Genomic DNA, 19657 nt, shown 5'->3' on the forward strand with positions numbered 1-19657 from the left:
ATCTCCACATTTTTTACAGATTATATATATATATATATATATATCTGTAAAAAATGATCTAGGGTATGTAGCTTTATAAATTCTTATTATTTATTAAGCAATGCATTACAAGCTTACAATAAACAGACCAAGAATAAACAACTGGTATTAATACTTAATCCTACTTTCCCATATGTAATTTAAACCAGATTAATAGTATTAAAGCAGAAGTATGGAACCTCGGGGCAGCCTCTATTCCGCTGTGGCATAATACAGTTGTGTAATATAGAAATTGTGTGGTGCAGTTCATAGAATAGCCTCTAGATGGGGAAGTTCATCTTTTCATGTTTAGGTGTCCACATATATTGTCTTGTGCTGACACCATCCCTAGTGTTAGTACATTATAATAATATCATTATAATACTATAAAGCACTCAATTTGAGAACACAAATAAAACATGCATAAGCTGAGGTTGCCTACTGTGAAAATGGCATGTCAAGATGATGAACAGATCCAGAGATAAAGGCAGTAAGTTGCACAAATTTTTTTTTCAACGTTTCCTATAATAAAACTTATATTTAAAACCTTTCCATTAATCAATGAGAATACTCAATAATGGACCAATAGCAAGTACAGGAGGCAGGAGGGTGTAGGACCGTGTTGAAGAGCTATGGGAAAAGTTGATATTTTTTAACTTTAAAATTGATATTTTTGTTGATATTTAAAGTTGATATTTTTTAACTTGGGCTGCCTTTATCACATTGATTTTTACTTATAACGTGGCATTCACTAAACATAAGGCCTTTTTATGCATTTTTTCATCATACGCTCAGTCTGATTTGCAGGTTTGTGACAGGTTTCCTTTTTATTTTTCAAGAATGCTAACACCTCCTATTTGTCTTAGTGTGTGAATGACAAAGCTATGTTTTACAAGGAAATGCTTCATGCAGCCGTACATTGTATAATTAACTCCCTATTAAACATTAGGAACATGGCGACTAGCTTGAGTCATTTTCTTTTGTTTCTAGCTGGGATATATACTATATATATATACTTGTGTTAACTTCAGTTGGCTCAAGCCATGCCTTTAGTAGGATGCAAAATTGAAAAGTAGCATGCACTCTGCAGGCCTGGCATGGCTTCCAACTAGGAAACAGCACAGCTACCATTTTGGTGCAATGAACCTTTCTTAGCTAAGCATGCTGGGCTCCCTAATGGCAGCCATACATGTCTCAATCTGATTGTACAATCTCCGTAAAATATCCATTATATTTACCAATAATTATATACTGATAGTGCCTTTTTTAACACTACATTTAATGTATATCAAGTCAGGTTCTCCCTCCTATGATAGAAAATCTAAAAGGAGATTAGGCAATCAGACTGCCATGTATGTGGTTAGCTTTAGTGTTTCTAAATCTTAAACAATATCAATATTCAAGGAGGTGAATTTACTAAGAATGGAGCAACCAGAATCTGGAGTAGCTGTGCATAGAAAATCATTAAGTTTCTAGCTTTGATTTTCAAAGCTAAACCCTCCTATTCTTTACAGCAAAACGATCTGCCATTTTAACCCCTTGACCCCTAGGCCTTTTCTGGCACTTTTTGTTTAAAAAAAAAATGCAGACAAAAATACTCTCTGCATTCAGGAATTGGTTAAAAAAAACATTTTTTTAAATTAATTATTTCATTTAGATTGTCACTTTAAAATTTTTTTTTAGCACTTTTATTGCTGTCACAAGGAATGCAAACATCCCTTGCGACAGCAACAGGCATGTGACAGGTATTGTTTATGGAGAGATGTGGGGTCTATAAGACCCTAGATCCCTCCTCTGCCCTTAAAGATCAAGATCTGTGCGATCAAATACTTTTCATTTTAAAAAATGTTGCCATTTACATCCGGGTAAACCGGAAGTGATGTAAGGGCATCAGTACCAGTTCCCTATATAATAATAGGTACGTACAGAGCGGTTCCAGTCTTTGGTCATCTCTGTGATCAGCTGAGTTCCAGCTGGTCGATTGGGCTGTCCTGGAGGGAGGGGATAGCCTGATGAAGCCATGGAAGGCGGTGAGGGGGAGGGGGGGTGTTACCTCTCATTGATTGTAAAAGCTATCCAGCGGCTAGTTAGCTGCTAGGATTGCTTTACAAGAGAGTCGACTGCCGGCTCTAAAAAATGGTATAAGGGTGATGCCTGAAGCTGCAGGCATCATTCCTTTTTTAGAACCGTCAAGCGATGTACCGATGCATCACTGATCATCAAGTGGTTGAGCTACATTTGCACAGACCCTTTGCCATGGTGCAAATGGTAGCTGTAGGCATCTGACTGCTTTGTGTGCGTCCATGTCAGGGCTGGCCTCAGCCCTTCTTCTCTGAGCTGGCTGCTCAGTTGTCGGCTAATTGCCAGCTCCTATCTCTCCACAGGTAATCAGCTGTTGATATCCTGCTCGTCAGTCCTGTCTACTTAAGATGTCCAGCCCAGAAGATCTCTGCCTTTGCTTTAGTCAACATCACAGAGACGCTCTCCTGCATTTCTGTTAAAAGACTTGCTTGGCTGACATCCATTGTGGCTCCAGATCCTGCTTGCTGTTTGCTTGCTGTTTCACTACGCTCGTCTCTGGCTCCCTGACATTTGGCTTGCCTGACTATCCGTTACGGTTCCTGAACTCTGGCTATGTTTTGACTAAGTTCGTTCTATTTATTTTTATTATTAAACAAGTGTGATTTGGTCTGATTTCATGGTTTCTGACAGTCCAGCAGCGATCATCTCTGGCTGTGCAAGCAGCAAAGAAAAGCCACGGCCAGCCGCTCACACCTGTCAAAAACAGCAGCAGGCCTCCCTTTGATCTTCAGCTGCCGCGATGCTGCACATGTAATTAGTTATGACACCAAACTTTTACTGGCTTGATATTTCAGTTGACAGCACAAGCACCTGGGACAGTTATCATTCATGGCATGCCTTGAATGTAACTGTTTTGGGAAGTGGATAAATCGATAGCTTGTTCAGTTAAAGTGGAACTAAACCTAACGACAGAAGCAGATTGGTTACTATGAACAGATACTCCAGATTCCGCCTGCTTCAGTTTTAGTAAATTCCCCCATAATGTGTATTATCTATACATTCTTACAGTTAATACTAGTGTGTAAAAGGTGCAGGGATTGTGCAGAGAGGAAATGGTGCGGGATCCATGAACGCACACACTGTCAGAGGGATGCAGAGACCAGTTCACTGCACACACAGCCCAGATACCTCTGTATACTGGGACGACTGGGATACGTGTCGGGCTAACTTCAGAGCCTCAATTCGCATGGCTTCAAACTCTAACTCCTCCTGCTCCAGTAACAAGCCAGAGAAAAGCATTCAGTAAAACACAAAGAAAACATCTCACAAGAAGGAAAATAAGGAACATGGGGACATGAGCATTTCAGAAAAGGGATATTAAACAGGGTTTAATTAAATAAACAATTAAAGAGGTTCTGACATAAATAAAAATGTGCTGCTGACCCCTCTAAGTAGTAACATGGAGGAGTTTTCATACACCTACAGTACTACTTCTTTATGTCAAAGGGAAGCCTAGCTTTCTGTTTATCCATTTACAAAGTAGATGCAAACCCTAAGTAGATGACGTTTTCTAAAGCATTGTTTATGCACTTTCTTTTGGGAAATGCTGTTTTAACCTCTTTTGCAACTGAGCACTGCTGACCTCCCACAGTCTCTTTGCTGGAACTTTCTGTCTACATAAGCTCCAGCAACATCTGAATGTCACTGCGCAATGCAGCCTTCCTGGTGGTGACAACAATATAATATGGCTGCACATTTAGGCTCCATGCACACTGGGCTTAAAAAAAACGCCTGTTCTCTCGGAAGTAAAAAACGCTCATATAGAGCATTTTTTGTACAAAGTTTAGACGAGTTTAGGAGAGTTTAGGAGAGTTTTACATTTTTTTCTGCCTCCAAGCTCCAAGCAGAAACGTGAACCAGAAGGTTTTTTTATTCTGCCTCTAAACACTAAACTCAAAATATGCCTCTTAACGTCCTAATGTGCATGGACACATAGGATAACATTGAGCTGCTTCTACAGGCAGAACACAAAACTCCTGTAAAAGAAAAGTCTTTTAAGCCAGGGTGCATGGAGCCTTAGCATCAGCAAGACTGCCTTTACTGGCAGTAGTCTTTACCGGAAGTCTTTACTGCCTGTAGTCTTTACTGGAAGTCAATGTGACAGCACAAGTGAGAAATTGGGAGAAAGGTATGGAGCATTCTAACCCTATAACAGGAAATGTCTGAACATCCTTCATGGCATTATAGCTGCAGATATAAATTGCAACTGATGTAACATGTTAAAGGAGAAGTACAGCTAAAGCTGATTTGGCTGTACTTCTCCTGTGGATCACAGGATTGGAGTTTGTTCTGCGCTCCTGTGACCCGTTTTCAGCAGACAACAGGCTGAAGCCCTCTGTAGGCTGACGTCTCAGAGCCGGTCCAGGCTCGGGAAAGATTGCGGCCATATGGTCAAGGTCCACCCACATGCCTGGACCGACCCCCAGCTCAGACTCTCAGCGGGAAGGGGGGCAGAGGAGAGAGCCTGTGACTGACCAGCTCTCTGCTCACGCAGCTGTGCGATCCAAGCGATCGGTAGTGTTTGATCACTCGGTTCTCAGTGTTAGAGCCGGTGGGGGAAAGATGCAGTATAAGTATGTCTGATTAAGAAAATAAAAATCCCATACTTCTCTTTCAAAGCTTTATTGCAATTTTTGTGATAAGGTTTACATATACTTTAAGATGTTGCCATTTTTTATAGCAGGGAAGTAGAAGGATTCCCTCTTTTGATATCATGGTCTTTTTTTTTTAATTACAGGCATACCCCACTTTTAAGTACACAATGGGGTTTATTTACTAAAGTTGGAAAGTGCAAAATCAGGCTCACTTCTGCATAGAAACCAATCACCTTCCAGGTTTTATTACCAAAGCTTAATAGAACAAGCTGGTGTTCGAAGCTAATTAGTTTCTATGCAGAAGTGAGCCTGATTTAGAACTTTACAGCTTTAGTAAATAAACCCATTGTGTACTTAAAAGCGGGGTATGCCTGCATTACTTGATTTCAATACATGGCACAGTGAGCCTCATCTGTAGGCTGCAAAGCGGGCAGTGCTGGGTGTAGATGCCATCTGAGGTAGTCATTTTTGCTGTGTGACAGGTGCAGTGGCCTGGGAGGGAGCTCTGTAATACTGAGCCTGTGATTTTGTCAGACTCTGCATTTACAGGCATACCCCACTTTTAAGTACACAATGGGATTTATTTACTAAAGCTGGAAAGTGAGAAATCAGGCTCACTTCTGCATAGAAACCAATGAGCTTCCAGGTTTTATTACCAAAGCTTAATTGAACAAGCTGGGGATAGAAGCTCATTGGATTCTATGCAGACGTGAACCTGATTTTGCAATTTCCAGCTTTAGTAAAAAAAAAACATTGTGTACTGAAAAGTGGGGTATGTCTGTACTAAACTACACTGAGGATGGAGTGTCTGGCCTAAATAACATCACCCACCGTGCCTGAATTGGTGCCCCCAACACAAGTGACCTCTTGGCATGGCAATGGCTGCAAGTGGTAAATATTGACCATATATGCAAAAACGTCAAATTTACCTAATAAAAATATTTTTTTGTACTAAACAGAATTTAAACAATTGTATTAAAAACAACATTTTCTTTTTTGTTTTTTATTTTAAAGGTTTGGTCTGTAATGCCAGGTTTCCCCAGCAGGTGGAGAAACGATATATGGAAGAACGTGAGGATTATTTTAATAAACCTACAGTTACAAGTAGTAGTTGAAATTTAACTTATGCCAGAAGACCCTCTATAGAGTGAAGGAGGAGTACACTATGATATGAAAAAGAAATGGATTTTTAGGTAAAAGGGTGTAAAAATAAGAAGTGCAATACTCTAGCTTTAGCTGCCTGGCTGAATATCATGGCAGGTACAATTAAACACAAACGGAAGGCTGAAACTTGTCTATCTGCATATTAGGCATGACAAGAGTGAAAGGACAAACCTGTAATTTCTGTGCAAATGCTTGTGGGTTCTTCTCTGCAAGATCCGGCTCTAGGTAACTCAGCTGGTCACAGAGAGTATTGTGATGTGCGATCCGTGACAACAATGCTTCAGAAGGCAAATATTCATCATCGGGAGAGCCCTGGGAGGAAACATTTGTGATCAGTAATGTACAATGCAATACAAACATTAGTTGAAAGAAAGAAGTATTTTTTTCATTACAGTGTTCCTCCCCCCGGGGAAAGGCTGTGCTGTGGAACGCTCGCTATATGGATACCCTCTCTCCTTTTCCCCCCCATGGTCATCCGACAACACAACTAGCAAGGAGATGACATTTACTGTGTATACATGTCAAATAATTCCAGTTCTGTTTAAAGGAGGATAGTTACATATATACAATGTTGTACAGTATATACGGTATACATACAGTATAAATATTTTTATTTACTACAGGTTATTATATATTGCCATCAATTTACACAGTACTTTACACATATATATTGTACATTCAGATCAGTCCTTGCAGGAGCTTAAAGTCTAAGGTCTTTAGGGCTGGCACAATTTTCTTGTACAAATTTCTGGATTTAGCAAAACCATATAATATGATGTCCTAGCTAAACACTTTCAATTTGTATGCAATCAGGGAAGACCTTGCACTATATAGTTGAAGGTCAATCTAAAGAAAAATGAATAATAAAATTGTATAATGTATGGCCAGCTTTACTCACATCCAAACATACATACAGTATACTAGGGTAAGTTCAGATAGGAATCAATTAACCTACCAGCATGTCTTTGGAATGTGGGGGGAAACTGGAGCACCCAGAGCAGTCACAAGAAGAGCAAGCAAACTGCAGGTGTATTTATACATATATACACATTATATATTATATATATATATATATATATATATACCGTATTCATCAGCGTATAACACGCACTTTTGAAAATCGTGGGTGCGTGTTATACAGCGATCCCCGCCGATTGTGAGGAGAGGAGCGAGCGGAGCTGAAATACACAAAGCCGAGTGTACTCCGGCTAGACTCCTCTCCTCTCGCAATCAGTGGAGATGGGTGGGACTGCGAGAGGAGCTGAGTCTAGCCGAAGTACACTTAGCTTTGTGTATGTCGGCGGCGATCGCTCCTCTCCGATCGGCGCAAATTTTAAATGACACAAGGCTGCAAGGACACTGGGGAGGCTGCAATGAAACAAGGCTGCATATGGACACTGGGAAGGCTGCAATGACACAAGGCTGCATATGGACACTAGGTAAGGCTGCAGATTGTCACTGGGAAGGCTGCAATGATGGACAAGGCTGCACATGGACACTGATAAGGCTGCATTGATGGGCATTTAAATGTAGTTTTTTTCCTTAAACTTCCCTCCTAAAAGTTTTTTTCCTTAAAATTCCCTCCTAAACTTGGGGTGCGTGTTATAGGTCTGTGCGTGTTATACGCCGATAAATATGGTATATATATATATATATATATATATATATATATATATATATATATATATATATATATATATATATATATATATATATATATATATATATATATATATATATATACACATACACACACACACACACACACACACAAACACACAAATATAGTTGGTAGATCTTTCATGTAATTTTCATGTAATTTTACTTTTTTGTTTTAGGTTGAGCGATCCTGTAAAATGAGCGATCCATGGGCAACCTGCCATATCTGTGCCAAAACAAAATGAATAACTTAAACTGGAGTTCTATTTCAAATCACTAGATTCTAAAGGTTCTCATGAACAAATGTGGTTTTATTTTAGCTTTATGTAAACGAAAAAAAAAAAGAAGAAAAAACGATTCCCAAGCAAATGCTAATGGTGCAGTGTTGTGTGAGTGAGCTCAGACCACAGGGAATAATTACAAAGCGCACAACTCACTTCAACATATAATTGTGTAATGTGTTGGGAACTGGAATTACTGGGTTTCCTTAAGCCTGAGAAAAAAAAATTGATAGATGTCCAAAAAAGAAAATGAAATGATGACCTTAATGGATAAACACAGTAAAGGCCAAGAAAGAATATAATGCGTCTCTGGAGCTGGCTTTAAACCAGTAAATAATCTTATCTGAAAAATCTTGAATTTATTAGCAGAATTGACAGCCGTAATTGTCCATTCTAGTAACTATATATTAGCTATTTATTTTTTTCTTAAAGACAGAGCAATGAGGTGCTATAATCTAGTACAGTTTAACTGAGAAGGGCTGGCTTCTGATTAGCTCTATCATTCAGACTCAGTTCAGGCAGATCATTGCTCATTGTGTTATGCACCACTAAGCCTAAAACCAATTATATACTTGTATGGGTGAGCTAGAATTAGAGTCACACATATGTATATATCAGTTTCCAAATCTGCATTGGATTAGGGTTGCCACCTGTCCAGGATTCACCCGGACAGTTCGCGTTTGGAATCATGTGTCTGGGTTTCAGACAGCCTGAAACCCGGACACATTGTTTAGACTGGACTATGGCCTCCCAGCAGGGTTGCTGGCTGCAGTTGTCTAAGCTGAGGGTGTCTGTTACACATTTTCACTATGCCCAAAGCCAGCCCTAACAATCCCCCCCCCCAAACACACACACAAAAGGGAGAGGAGAGAGGGCTAGATCTGCACCTCTTTCCCCCACCCCTCTGTTTCTGCCCACACTCCAATCCCTGGCGCTGTGCCTCAGAAAAGAAAAGTTGGGGCCTGAAATTTGAAGTCCAGCAACCTCAAATACATCTGGATTGAGAAGAGCTGACTGCCAAGGGGTGAGTGAGCTCACCATCCATCCCTGTCTGTAACTGAAGTCTCCCCCCTCCTTCTCTCTCCTGCCTCTAAGTGAGTACACTAAGGTAAATCAGAGTTCTCACAGCACCCCTTACATCGGAGTTCCCCTTTACACCAGAGGCCACAGTGTTCCCCCTACATCAGAGTCCTCTCCGTACATCAGGGTTACCAGAGCATCCTTTATGTTAGAGTCCCCAGAGTTCTCCCTTAAATCAGAGTCTACAGAGTCCCCCCTTACAGTGAAAGGGAACTCTGCAAGTTCAAATGTAAAAGGGGAACTCTGTGGACCCTGATGTAAAGGGGGACTCTTGTTATTAACGTCATATGATTATGATTCAATAGCAAAATATATGCATCGTTTATACTATAAAAAAAAAATTGCTGTGTGCCTCTAAAGTGTTCGGGTTTGATTTGAAGAAAAGGTGGCAACCCTACATTGGATATGTAATGTTAAGTATTCATCTCTTTTCAGTATAATGTTTTGTTTTGTATTGACTTCTATTATAAACCCTTTACAACCACTTTTTGCTACAGGTAAGCCTATAATAAGGCTTACCTGTAGCTACCCTGGATATGTCCTAAACCTGCACGGTTTAGGAGATATCCCCTGTATCTGCGTCATCGGCACATGCGCACTGAAGCATCGGCACATACGTGCCATTGCTTCAGCTAGACTGTGCCATTACCGGCGGCTCCCATGCGCGGGAGTGACGTCATCGCGGCTCTGTCCAATCACAGTGCCGGAGCACGCGATACCCGGAAGTAACTCCGGAAGCGTCACCGGCCAGATCAGTGAACGAGGACCGCTGCGGGGGCTTCGATCTAAGGTAAGTAATACATAATGAGCTAGTATGCTATGCATACTAGCTCATGATGCCTTTGTCTTGTAGGCTGTTTTTTTTTTTTAGTTTGTTCTGTTCGTGGGTTTACAACCACTTTAAAAGTCACTATTAGGCCGCGTACACACGCGGGGACTGTTCGCCCAACTTTGTCCGTCAAACAGTTTCGGCAAACAGTCCGCTCAAAATTAGCATGGACGGACTTGGCCACACACGACGAACGAACAGTTTGCTGAAACCGTGCGCGATGACGTGAACGGCACGTACGACGGGACGAAAAATACGACGTCCTATACACTGCATTATAACTTTCGGCGTGAAAATCCTTTCTGAGCATGCGCGCAACTTTGTTTGACGAACAAGCCTACACACGCGGGGACTGTCCGCTGAAACAAGGTTTCAGCGGACAGTTTTTCGGAATTTCCGAAAAACCTTGTTCAGCGGACTGTTCGCTGAAACTGTCCGCTGAAAGCCCACACACGAGCGGACTGTCCGCTGAAACTTGGTTTCAGCGGACAGTTTCAGCGAACAGTCCCCGCGTGTGTACGCGGCCTTAGGAGTATTCCTTTCCATGTAAAAATCAGACAGGAAGTAACCTTGGCCTAGCACTTCCTATCTATTTCACATGTTCTAAAATATACTGTATTTATCAGCGTATAACACGCACAGGAGTATAACACACACATTCATTTTATGAGGGAAGTTTCAGGAAAAAAACTTAAATTTGAAATAAGGAACTTTGAAGCAAAATAAAGGTCAATGCCCATCTGCAGCCTCACCATTGCCATCAATGCGGCCTGATCAATGCCCATCTGCAGCCTCACCATTGCCATCAATGCGGACTGATCAATGCCCATCTGCAGCCTCACCATTGCCATCAATGCGGCCTGATCAATGCTCATCTGCAGTCTCACAAGTGCCATCAATGCAGCCTCATCAGTCCACATCTGTACAGCCTCACCATTACCTTCAATGCAGCAGCCTCACCATTACCTTCAATGCAGCAGCCTCACCATTGCATTCAATGCAGCAGCCTCACCATTGCATTCAATGCAGCAGCCTCACCATTGCATTCAATGCAGCAGACTCACCATTGCATTCAATGCAGCAGACTCACCATTGCCATCAGTGTAGCCTGATCAATACTCATCTGAAGCCTAGAGGGGACGGGGGACGGGGGGGGCCTGGACGAGCGCCAACAGATTACATACAGGGAAAATCTCCTATGATAGACAGAACAGTGGTCCAATGGTGGCCCAGGAGACCAGACTTCCTATTACAGAGGCTGCCAAGTAAACAGGAGATTTTCACTGTATGTAATCTGACGGCGCTCGTCCCGCCCCCCCCTCCCTGTCCCCTCCAAGGCAGCTAAAATTGAAGTATTGGCGTATAACACGCACGCGCTATTTGCACCTGATTTTCATGGTGAAAAAGTGAGTGTTATATGCCAATAAATACAGTACTTACTTCTGATAAGTTCCTGAAACCTTTAGATACCATGTAAATGATGTTAAAGCTGAACTCTGGGAATTAGACAAAATGTACTCATGTATTGGGGTCCCCACACTGCAAAGGGTAAGTGCTTGTCCAGAGCAGGGATCTCCAAACTACGGCCCTCCAGCTGTTGCAGAACTGCACATCCCATGAGGCATTGTAAAACTGACATTCACAGACATGACTAGGCATGATGGAAATTGTAGTTCCTGAACAACTGAGGTCCATAGTTTGGTGACCCTTGGTCTAGAGATACAGTGATAAGGTTAAAGTACCACTAATGGCAAAACTTTTTTTTTTAGTTTTGAAAGAGTGGAGAGGGATTAGAACTCCTGTCTGGTTTTTATTGCTGTCTCTCTAATTGTTCTGTTTACTATTATCATTGAAAGTGAAAGTAAAAGAAAATCCCAAATTTTGGGTTGTCCCCAGAAAAGTAATAGAGGGGAAATTTTCCGAAGGGCTAGTGTCCCCTTCGGAAAATTCTAGTAACCTGGGGGTCCTCAAGAAATTCCCTTCATTTGCAGGGATGCCCTTTCACTTCCTGTTTGGCTATGGGACAGGAAGTAAAGGGAAATCTTCTCAATGGGACAGACAGCAAAAAAAATAAAAAATCTGACAGGGGTTATAACCCTCCCCTTTGGTCCATCCAAAATGAAATAAAAAGTTTGCCCATAGTTCTACTTTAATTACTTACCCTATTCCTGGCTCTAGCAGGGTCCCTCCAACTATACACCTAACTGATTCACTGCCATGTCCTCACTAAGTTGCTTCAGACTCCAGTTGCATGCTTACCTCCTCGTGTAAAATACAGGGTCAAAAGCCCTGCACTGTACATGATGATGCAGAAGAACCACCCCACCCACAGGCTGGAGCTTGCTTAAGGACAGCACTGAAGGCTTCCAAAGTGTTGCTGAGGGGTACACTTTTTATCCATTCACCCCTAAAACTCAATAGGCATGGAACCCTTATAGTGGGGGGGGGGGGGCTGCATGGGTAGATTTTGTATAATTCCCAGAGTTCAACGTTACAAATTTTTTTACTAACAGACCAACATGCAGTCTATGCTGCCCTTTGTTAAAGGCTATCACTGACGCAAAGTATCCACTTCTTATATCTTTTGGGCGCTAGTTGGGAAATATCATTATCATAAAGTCCAATTATGTCTATCTGCTATTCTCATTATAAAACCAATGATGATGTCACAATTACCTATTTAATTCTCCATACTGTAGGATAAGCAAATAATTAGAAAATTAAACTGCAAGGGAGATACGATGGTTACAGCCTGTAAGTCAGTTGAGATCCAAATTTCATTAATGGAATCGTTGAAATTATTAGACAGCAGGTGATAAAACTAACCAGTACCCAACTCAAAGTCATCAATTTTGGGGAGAGATGGTTTATAGATTCAAACTACGGGGGAGATTTACTAAAACTGGTGCACACAGAATCCGGTGCAGCTGTGCATAATAAGCAATCAGCTTCCAACTTCAGTTTGTTCAAATAAGCTTTGATAATAAAACCTAGAAGTTGATTGGTTACTATGCAGAGCTGGACCAGATTCTGTGTGCGCCAGCTTTAGTAAGTATCCACCTAGGGTGCTATAATTTCGGGAAGTTAACAAGCCTAAAAAGCAGAACTTCTTTCTTTAGGTAGTGTACTGAAAATATATTTTGTAACCAGAATATTTGAATAAACACTTCCTCACCAGCTCCATTTTTCCACTCCCAATCACCTCTGGCTCATCGTCTCTGGACCGCGACCTCTCCAGGGCTTGCCGTGTACTGTCCTGCATTATGGGTGGAGATCTGGAGAGGGGCAGCTGTCCAGAGCATATATTGGACTCCATTGTCTCAAAGCTGGATGGATGAAAAGATTACAGATAATTAGGATATAAACACAGCACATCTGATATTCGCTCGGCAGCCTTGCACATCCCGCACAGACCAGTTGGCCTCTCATTTGCAAAACAAATTTGATGGCAACTGTACACCACAATGTGCTGCTGATCTACTTACTCCGTCCCTGGGGTGCAAGACTCTGAAAACTTGGCAGGAGAGTTTTCTGGGCTGTCCTGTGATGCTTCAAACATGAGATACAGAGACTGGGGCTGAGGCACATCCCGGAGCTGTGCAAACATTACAATGGCAGCGTCAGGATGAGTCAAACTCTATAATATTTAGGCTGCTGTTATATACAATACACACCCTGAGTAATGACTTTACTTATGTATGGCTTTATTTTAATAACACACTTTGATGCATTGCTACAGAGCTCTGCAATAAATACCTTGTATATAATGTATGCAAGCAGATTTACAGCATGGATGGATTTGTACTTCCCATTTTTTTTGGACATTGTGTTCAAGGACAGATTTTATAAGCATAAACTACATCCCCCATGCTGCCATTTCAGAGAATAATGCCACTGATAGATTCCATATTTAAAAAAGCAACTTTCCCTACTTCAATGTCATGACAATCAGGACAATCTTTTTTAGAAGTGCGTTTTTGATTTCTTTGAAATGTAACTGAATAAATGCACTGTGACTAATGTACTTAAGAACGTGGATCTGAAGTCAAAAATTGGTCCCATTGATTGATTTTCCAATGAAAAAATGAATAAGTATTAAAGCATAGGTCAAGCCAAAAACTTTCTACCCTTTTTTTCCCTCTGGAAAAGCAAGATGGAGGGATGGAAGTAAATTAAATTGTAACCTTTGGTCTCCTTTAAAAGGTTTACAGGGCCCCCATAAAGGGGACAGAGCCTTCTTGTTTATATTACTCCATCCTGATGCTGCTATAGTGCATCGGCACAATCCATTCCTGCTCTGGGAACACCAACTCCTTAAAGCGGAAGTAAACCCATTGATTTAACAGTTTCAAAACACAGTGTCGGGAATACTAACTGCACATTGGCTGTGCTCTTAACCAACCTGTCAAACCATCCAATGGCTGGTGTCATAACGGATCACATGTGCAGCACCATGGCAGTTGAAAATTAAACAGATAGGCTGAAAACGATAGGAGGGTTTACTTTAAAGTGGTAGTAAAGTCCGCTTTGTGATGTTTACCTACAGGTAGGCCTATAATAAGGCTTACGTGTAGGTAAAATGAATATCTCCTAAACGTGCACCATTTAGGAGATATGCATCTCCCGGATGCAGCTGGTGATGTCACCGGCGCATGCACTCTGAAGGTCCGGCATACTGTGTCAGAGCTTCATGCCGGAACTGAGGGCTGCCATGCACATGTACAGGAGTGATGTCATTGTAGCTCCAGCCACTCACACTGCCGGAGCCCACGAACACGAAAAAAATTCCAGGGGAAGATGTCAGCCCTCTCAGCAGTGACAACGCGCCACTGGAGAGCTTCATTCTAAGGCAAGTTTCACAGAATGTGCTAGTATGCTATGCATATTGGCACATTATGCAATTGCCTTACAGGTGTTTTTTTGTTTTTGTTTTAAACTGCCATGGTTTACTACCGCTTTAGGGCTGAACTCCAGTACAAGCTAATATTGTCCAAATACAAGAGGTACATGTAACTCTTACCTGAATAATGCTGTGCTTTGTGTATTTCATTATGTTAATGCAGTAATTCAAAGTGAAATTTTTCTTTTGTGCAGGAGCTTCCTGCAATAAAGACTGCTGTCTTTCCTTGTGCAGGGTGATTCATTTTGTCTCTACCCTCTACCATCATTTTCTGCAGACAGCCGGAGCTGTGAGTCCCTCCCATAACTTTGCTTCTTGCATAGGCTATGCACAGCACAGTGATGATGTCACTGCTCCTTGTACAAGGCAACATCTGGGTTAGCAAAGGCATTTGTACACACAAAGTGGATTTATATCCTTTGTACTTATTTAGGAATCTATTTAAATGAAAGTTTTTATGTCCGGAGTGCAGCTTTAATAAATTTAAGGAACAGTTTTGCTTGTCTTATTGTGCTGGGGTTTCAAGGCCATTTCCTTAAACCAATGATGTCATCCTCTAGCGCAGTCATCTCCAATTTGAGTCTCTCCATCGTTCCTCTAATTCTCTCTACACTATTTTCAGCCACTCTTTGCCATGCGCATGGCAGTTTACCCTGCCCTGTCCAACATCTATGTTTAACACCAACTGTATTCCGCTCAGTCCTTCTGCTATATCTCAAGAGGCTTCATGACACCAACTGTAACTACCTGCAATACTGCCAGAATCCTTATGGAAGCCCCGGTGGTCATACCAGCTAGGGAAATGCACAGAGCTCACACGTGTGTACAGTTTCTTCGACGGTACAAACAGATCAGTAATTGGCTTTGTTTGAAACTTCCAAACTGCAATATCATACTTATGAATTATGCCTATTTTTACTAGAATACGCCCAACTTCTGGACTCTGAAGAGGAGAAGCATCGCAAACTAGCCGATTTTGACCAAGTATGGTCAGATTTGAGGAATGGTTTTAATTATGGAGTGTTTAAAACACACATGTTTTCATTATAAGTTTTCAGAAGCTTGAAAATATTCCAAGTATTAACAAAAAATGCAAATGCTAACAGAGATTACACAAACTACACATGATGTGCTATGTAATAAATAAACAGGGCTTACCGGAGAGCACTTGCCGGTTTTCTCCATGTATTCAATGTTGAATGAGCTTCCATAATCTATATCTGTAAAGTATATAAAAGTAAAAATATTCATGTTAAGGAGTAGAAAATGTAATGGGTAACTCACAAAATATAAAAAATCACCGGGAGAGTTATCCAATTGCCTTTTGGGAATAGAAAATATATTTTGTTTAAATTAAACCTCGCTTTTTGGTGTTCTATTGCCTTTCTCTGGATAAGCATTTTGGTTAAAATTGATGAACACGTGACCAAATATATACCAATGAGAATGCCTATTTGATTTTAGACAGACACTATAGGCTTACACATGACTGATTGGCTGATTTAGCCAAGGTACACACAAATGTGGTGCAGGAAAAGCAACAATTCTTGTGCATTTTCCCCAGCGCATTGCAATTACACTGTGTTTGCGATCCGTTGCGGGTGTCAATACAATGTTACCACACCCCAAAATGATCACAAACGCAATGCGGTTTGCCTGCACCAGATCGCTTGGTACAAAACAACCATGGGTTGCGATGCGGCTCCAAGAAAAGTGCCTGCACTTCTTTGGTGCAATGCGGTGCGATTTGAGCCCATTCAAAATGAATGGGTTCAAATCGCAAAGCACTGAATTACATTAATTGCACAGGAATGTGGTGTGGTTCCTGTGCGATTCAATTTCATAGTGTGAACCGGGGCTTAGTTCCCAATAACTATGGTAAAGTGTTGTATTTTACATTTGTCTAGGTATTTATATATTAGACAATGTACATACTTTACTTACAAGTAACGTGGAGTCTAGCACATAAAACATCAGCTACCCAATACTCAAGTAAGACTGGCAATAAAGGTTATTGTCTATTTCACATGCACTTTGGTAGTTTATAAGACTGGCAACAGAGAGACACTAGTTTCCTGAAAGACCATTGAGTGGCAGTAAAAAACTCAAAGCAACATTGCCTTGTCCAAATATTTTTGTGCTAAAAACAATAATTGAACCCACTTGGTCCTTCAAAGTGTATGCCCAGCCTAAGTGCCAATGCTGTAAGAGTAAAGAGTTTTTCAAGTTAATGAATTCAAGTTAATCAAGGTGACCTGTAGCAATATGTGTAATGCGGTGTGTACAGAGCAGTACCATCTGTGGACGAGTGAAATTGATTCTCATTGACAAAGCTGGTTAGGTCAGATGGTTGAGGATAGTCTTGTTTGTCTGGTTCCAAATCCACTGCCATGCAGGTCCATTTCTGGCTACCGACAGAAGAGGCTAGCTTCTCCTCATCAGTGGCGTGATCTTCAGAGGCTATCACAGGGGGGGTGTCTGACTTAGAGAGTACGGTCAGCTCCTGCAGAGAGATAAATAAGAGCAAAGGTAAGTAAGAGTAAATCGGCTTCTAACTTCAGCCTTTCCAATTAAGGTTTGACTATAAAACCTGGAAGATGACTTAATCTGGCCATAGATGGTTAGAATCTTGGCCAGTTCAGCAGGAACACTGATTGTGAGTCGGCCGGCAGACCTATTTCGGTCATGGCCCTTCGTTAGATGGCTTCTGCCGGACCAGCTGCCATACACATGTCCCGAATGTCGGCCTTTTTCCATTAAACCAGCCGATGCCGCCCGACATTCGGCCCATGTGTACTAGGCTTTATACCAGGGATCCTCAAACTATGGCCCTCCAGCTGTTGCGGAAGTACGCATTCCCATTGAGGCATTGTAAAACTCTGACATTCACAGACATGACTAGGCATGATGGGAATTGTAGTTTCTGAACAACTGGAGGGCCGTAGTTTGAGGATCCATGCTTTATACTATGAGAAATATTCAAAATGTAATGATTACTATGGAGGTTTCCTACAGTATTTGGGTAGTATTAAATATCAGCCATTCTTTATAACTACTTTGTGATCAAATAAATCTTCATTCCCTACACAAAGACAAATAGGCTCAAATTGAAAATGAAAAAAACTATTTTTGCTTGCACATGATTGGATGATGGAAGTCAGCAGAGCTTCACCTCATTCTCATGCAGTTTTTTCCCATATATAAATATTTACTCACTTTCAAAGTGGCTTTAAATTTGATAGAAAAATTAGATAATCAATCTCCTAGTACAGGCCCTTCCCACCTTGCACTTCATAACTCTATCCTCTTCTGGGAGTGTCAATTTACTGTCTGTGCTGGCCTTGCTCCTCTGCCCCTCCCATCAATTCCCTACATAACCTTTTAAGTGGCTGCTGAGGCAGGCACAAAGGGAAATACTATATAGGAGTAGTCTCAAAACTGTGCACGTGGCTTGCAAGTTTGTGGCCCTTGTTCCTCACTGATACCAGCAATGAGTTGCCATTCCTCCCAGAGTGGGGAGGAAACAGTGGGGAATTATTCCTCCCGCTGGTGCCAATAATGGGACACCATTCCTTCTATTGAAATCACTGATAGGGCACTATTCCTTCCACTGATACCAGCAACGGGGCATCATTCCTCCCACTGATATAATTGAGTGGGCACTATTCCTCCCACTGACACCAACGATGAGGCACTATTCCTTCAACTAATACCAATGGTGGGGCATTGTTCTTTCTTCTGCCTGTCACAGGCACTTTGTGTGTTTTTTTTTTTACTCCTGTCTGAAAGACTATACTGTCCCTTAGTTTCGAAAGTTTGGAGACCCCTACTAGCTCGGAGTCTGCTGGGAATTTTGATATCACATCTGCAATAGCAGCGTCCAGCAGCGACCTGAGAAATTTTGGATGTCTACAGAGAGGCTTTTTACAGGTAAAAACGTGTATAAAATACATTCTTCATATAATCTTATGGAAAGTTTTTAGTTGAAATGAATGGTCTGGTGACAGGCAGGGCTGTCTTTAATATCGATTGGACCCTGGGCAAACGTTTTTTTGCCCCCCCCCCCCCATACAATTTCACTCTCCATCAGCTCTGAGACATATAATAATTGGCAGCTAGACTTAAAATTAGTTTACTGTATCAGATCAGGCAGCGATTGTGATTGGTTGCCAGAGGTTACAGTGTATCATTACCGCTCACTGACTGGTTACTAGAGGTTACAGCACATATTACGGCTCACTGATTAGTTGCTAGATGTTACAGCACATGATTTCTGCTTGTTGATTGGTTGCTAATGATTACTGTACAGTAATACTGCTCATTGATTGGTTGCTAGAGGCTACAGCCCATCCTCTCCTCACTGCAGGGGGCAAGATATAAATACGAATGCCACCTTTATTTACATATCTATGCTGCTGGATGCACCTATTTATATATGAATGCTGCCACTATTTACATATGAATGCCGGTTATTTACATGTAAACACAGGGTCAGCAGGTGAGTCATCTGTACGCAACAATAGGGCAGAGCTGGGCAGCATTAGTAGCAGCACTTCACAGAGATATCGGGACACAGCAAGGGACTAAAACTTCAAGGAACAAGGGAACTGGAAAGTATGAGGCAGATGCTGTGGGCCCCAAAACAATGACAGGGCCCAGGGCAGCTGTCCCTTTTGCCCTTCCTTAAAAATGGCCCTGGTGACAGGGTCTCTTTAACCTCTGAATAATATATTGAAATATTTAATCATAGAGAACACACAGAATATATAGAGTGTTAACTATTCAGTGGTTAGCACTCTCGCCTAGCAGTAAAAAGGGTCGCTGGTTTGAATCCCAACCACGACACTACCTATCTGGAGTTTGCATGTTCTCCCTGTGTCTGTGTGGGTTTCTTCCGGATACTCCGGTTTCCTCCCACACTCCAAAGACACGCTGGTAGGTTAATTGGCTTCTGTCTAAATTGGACCTAGTATAAGAATGTGAACTAGGGACCTTAGATTGTAAGCTCCTTGAGGTTAGGGACCGATGTGAATATTCAATGTATATGTAA

General features: G+C 41.5%; 1 protein-coding gene across 9 annotated transcripts in view; it reads right to left on the reverse strand.

The window, feature by feature from the left end:
* Positions 1–19657, reverse strand: part of TACC2 (transforming acidic coiled-coil containing protein 2) — a 295989-nt gene that overhangs the window by 32054 nt on the left and 244278 nt on the right. For 6 of the 9 annotated variants that reach the window (XM_077455365.1, XM_077455362.1, XM_077455366.1 and 3 more), the window contains 6 exons: positions 16903–17110; positions 15766–15827; positions 13193–13302; positions 12883–13033; positions 6030–6170; positions 3229–3309 (listed from right to left, as the gene is read on the reverse strand). In XM_077455365.1, coding sequence (XP_077311491.1) covers positions 3229–3309; positions 6030–6170; positions 12883–13033; positions 13193–13302; positions 15766–15827; positions 16903–17110 — 753 coding nt within the window. The remainder of the gene's footprint in view (positions 1–3228; positions 3310–6029; positions 6171–12882; positions 13034–13192; positions 13303–15765; positions 15828–16902; positions 17111–19657) is intronic. The other 3 variants (XM_077455368.1, XM_077455367.1, XM_077455369.1) reach the window with 1 other exon arrangement.

This window comes from Lithobates pipiens, unplaced genomic scaffold (genome assembly GCF_037356315.1).
Source record: "Lithobates pipiens isolate NorthernLeopardFrog02 unplaced genomic scaffold, aLitPip1_a1.2 Scaffold_25, whole genome shotgun sequence".
Classification (NCBI taxonomy): domain Eukaryota; kingdom Metazoa; phylum Chordata; class Amphibia; order Anura; family Ranidae; genus Lithobates; species Lithobates pipiens.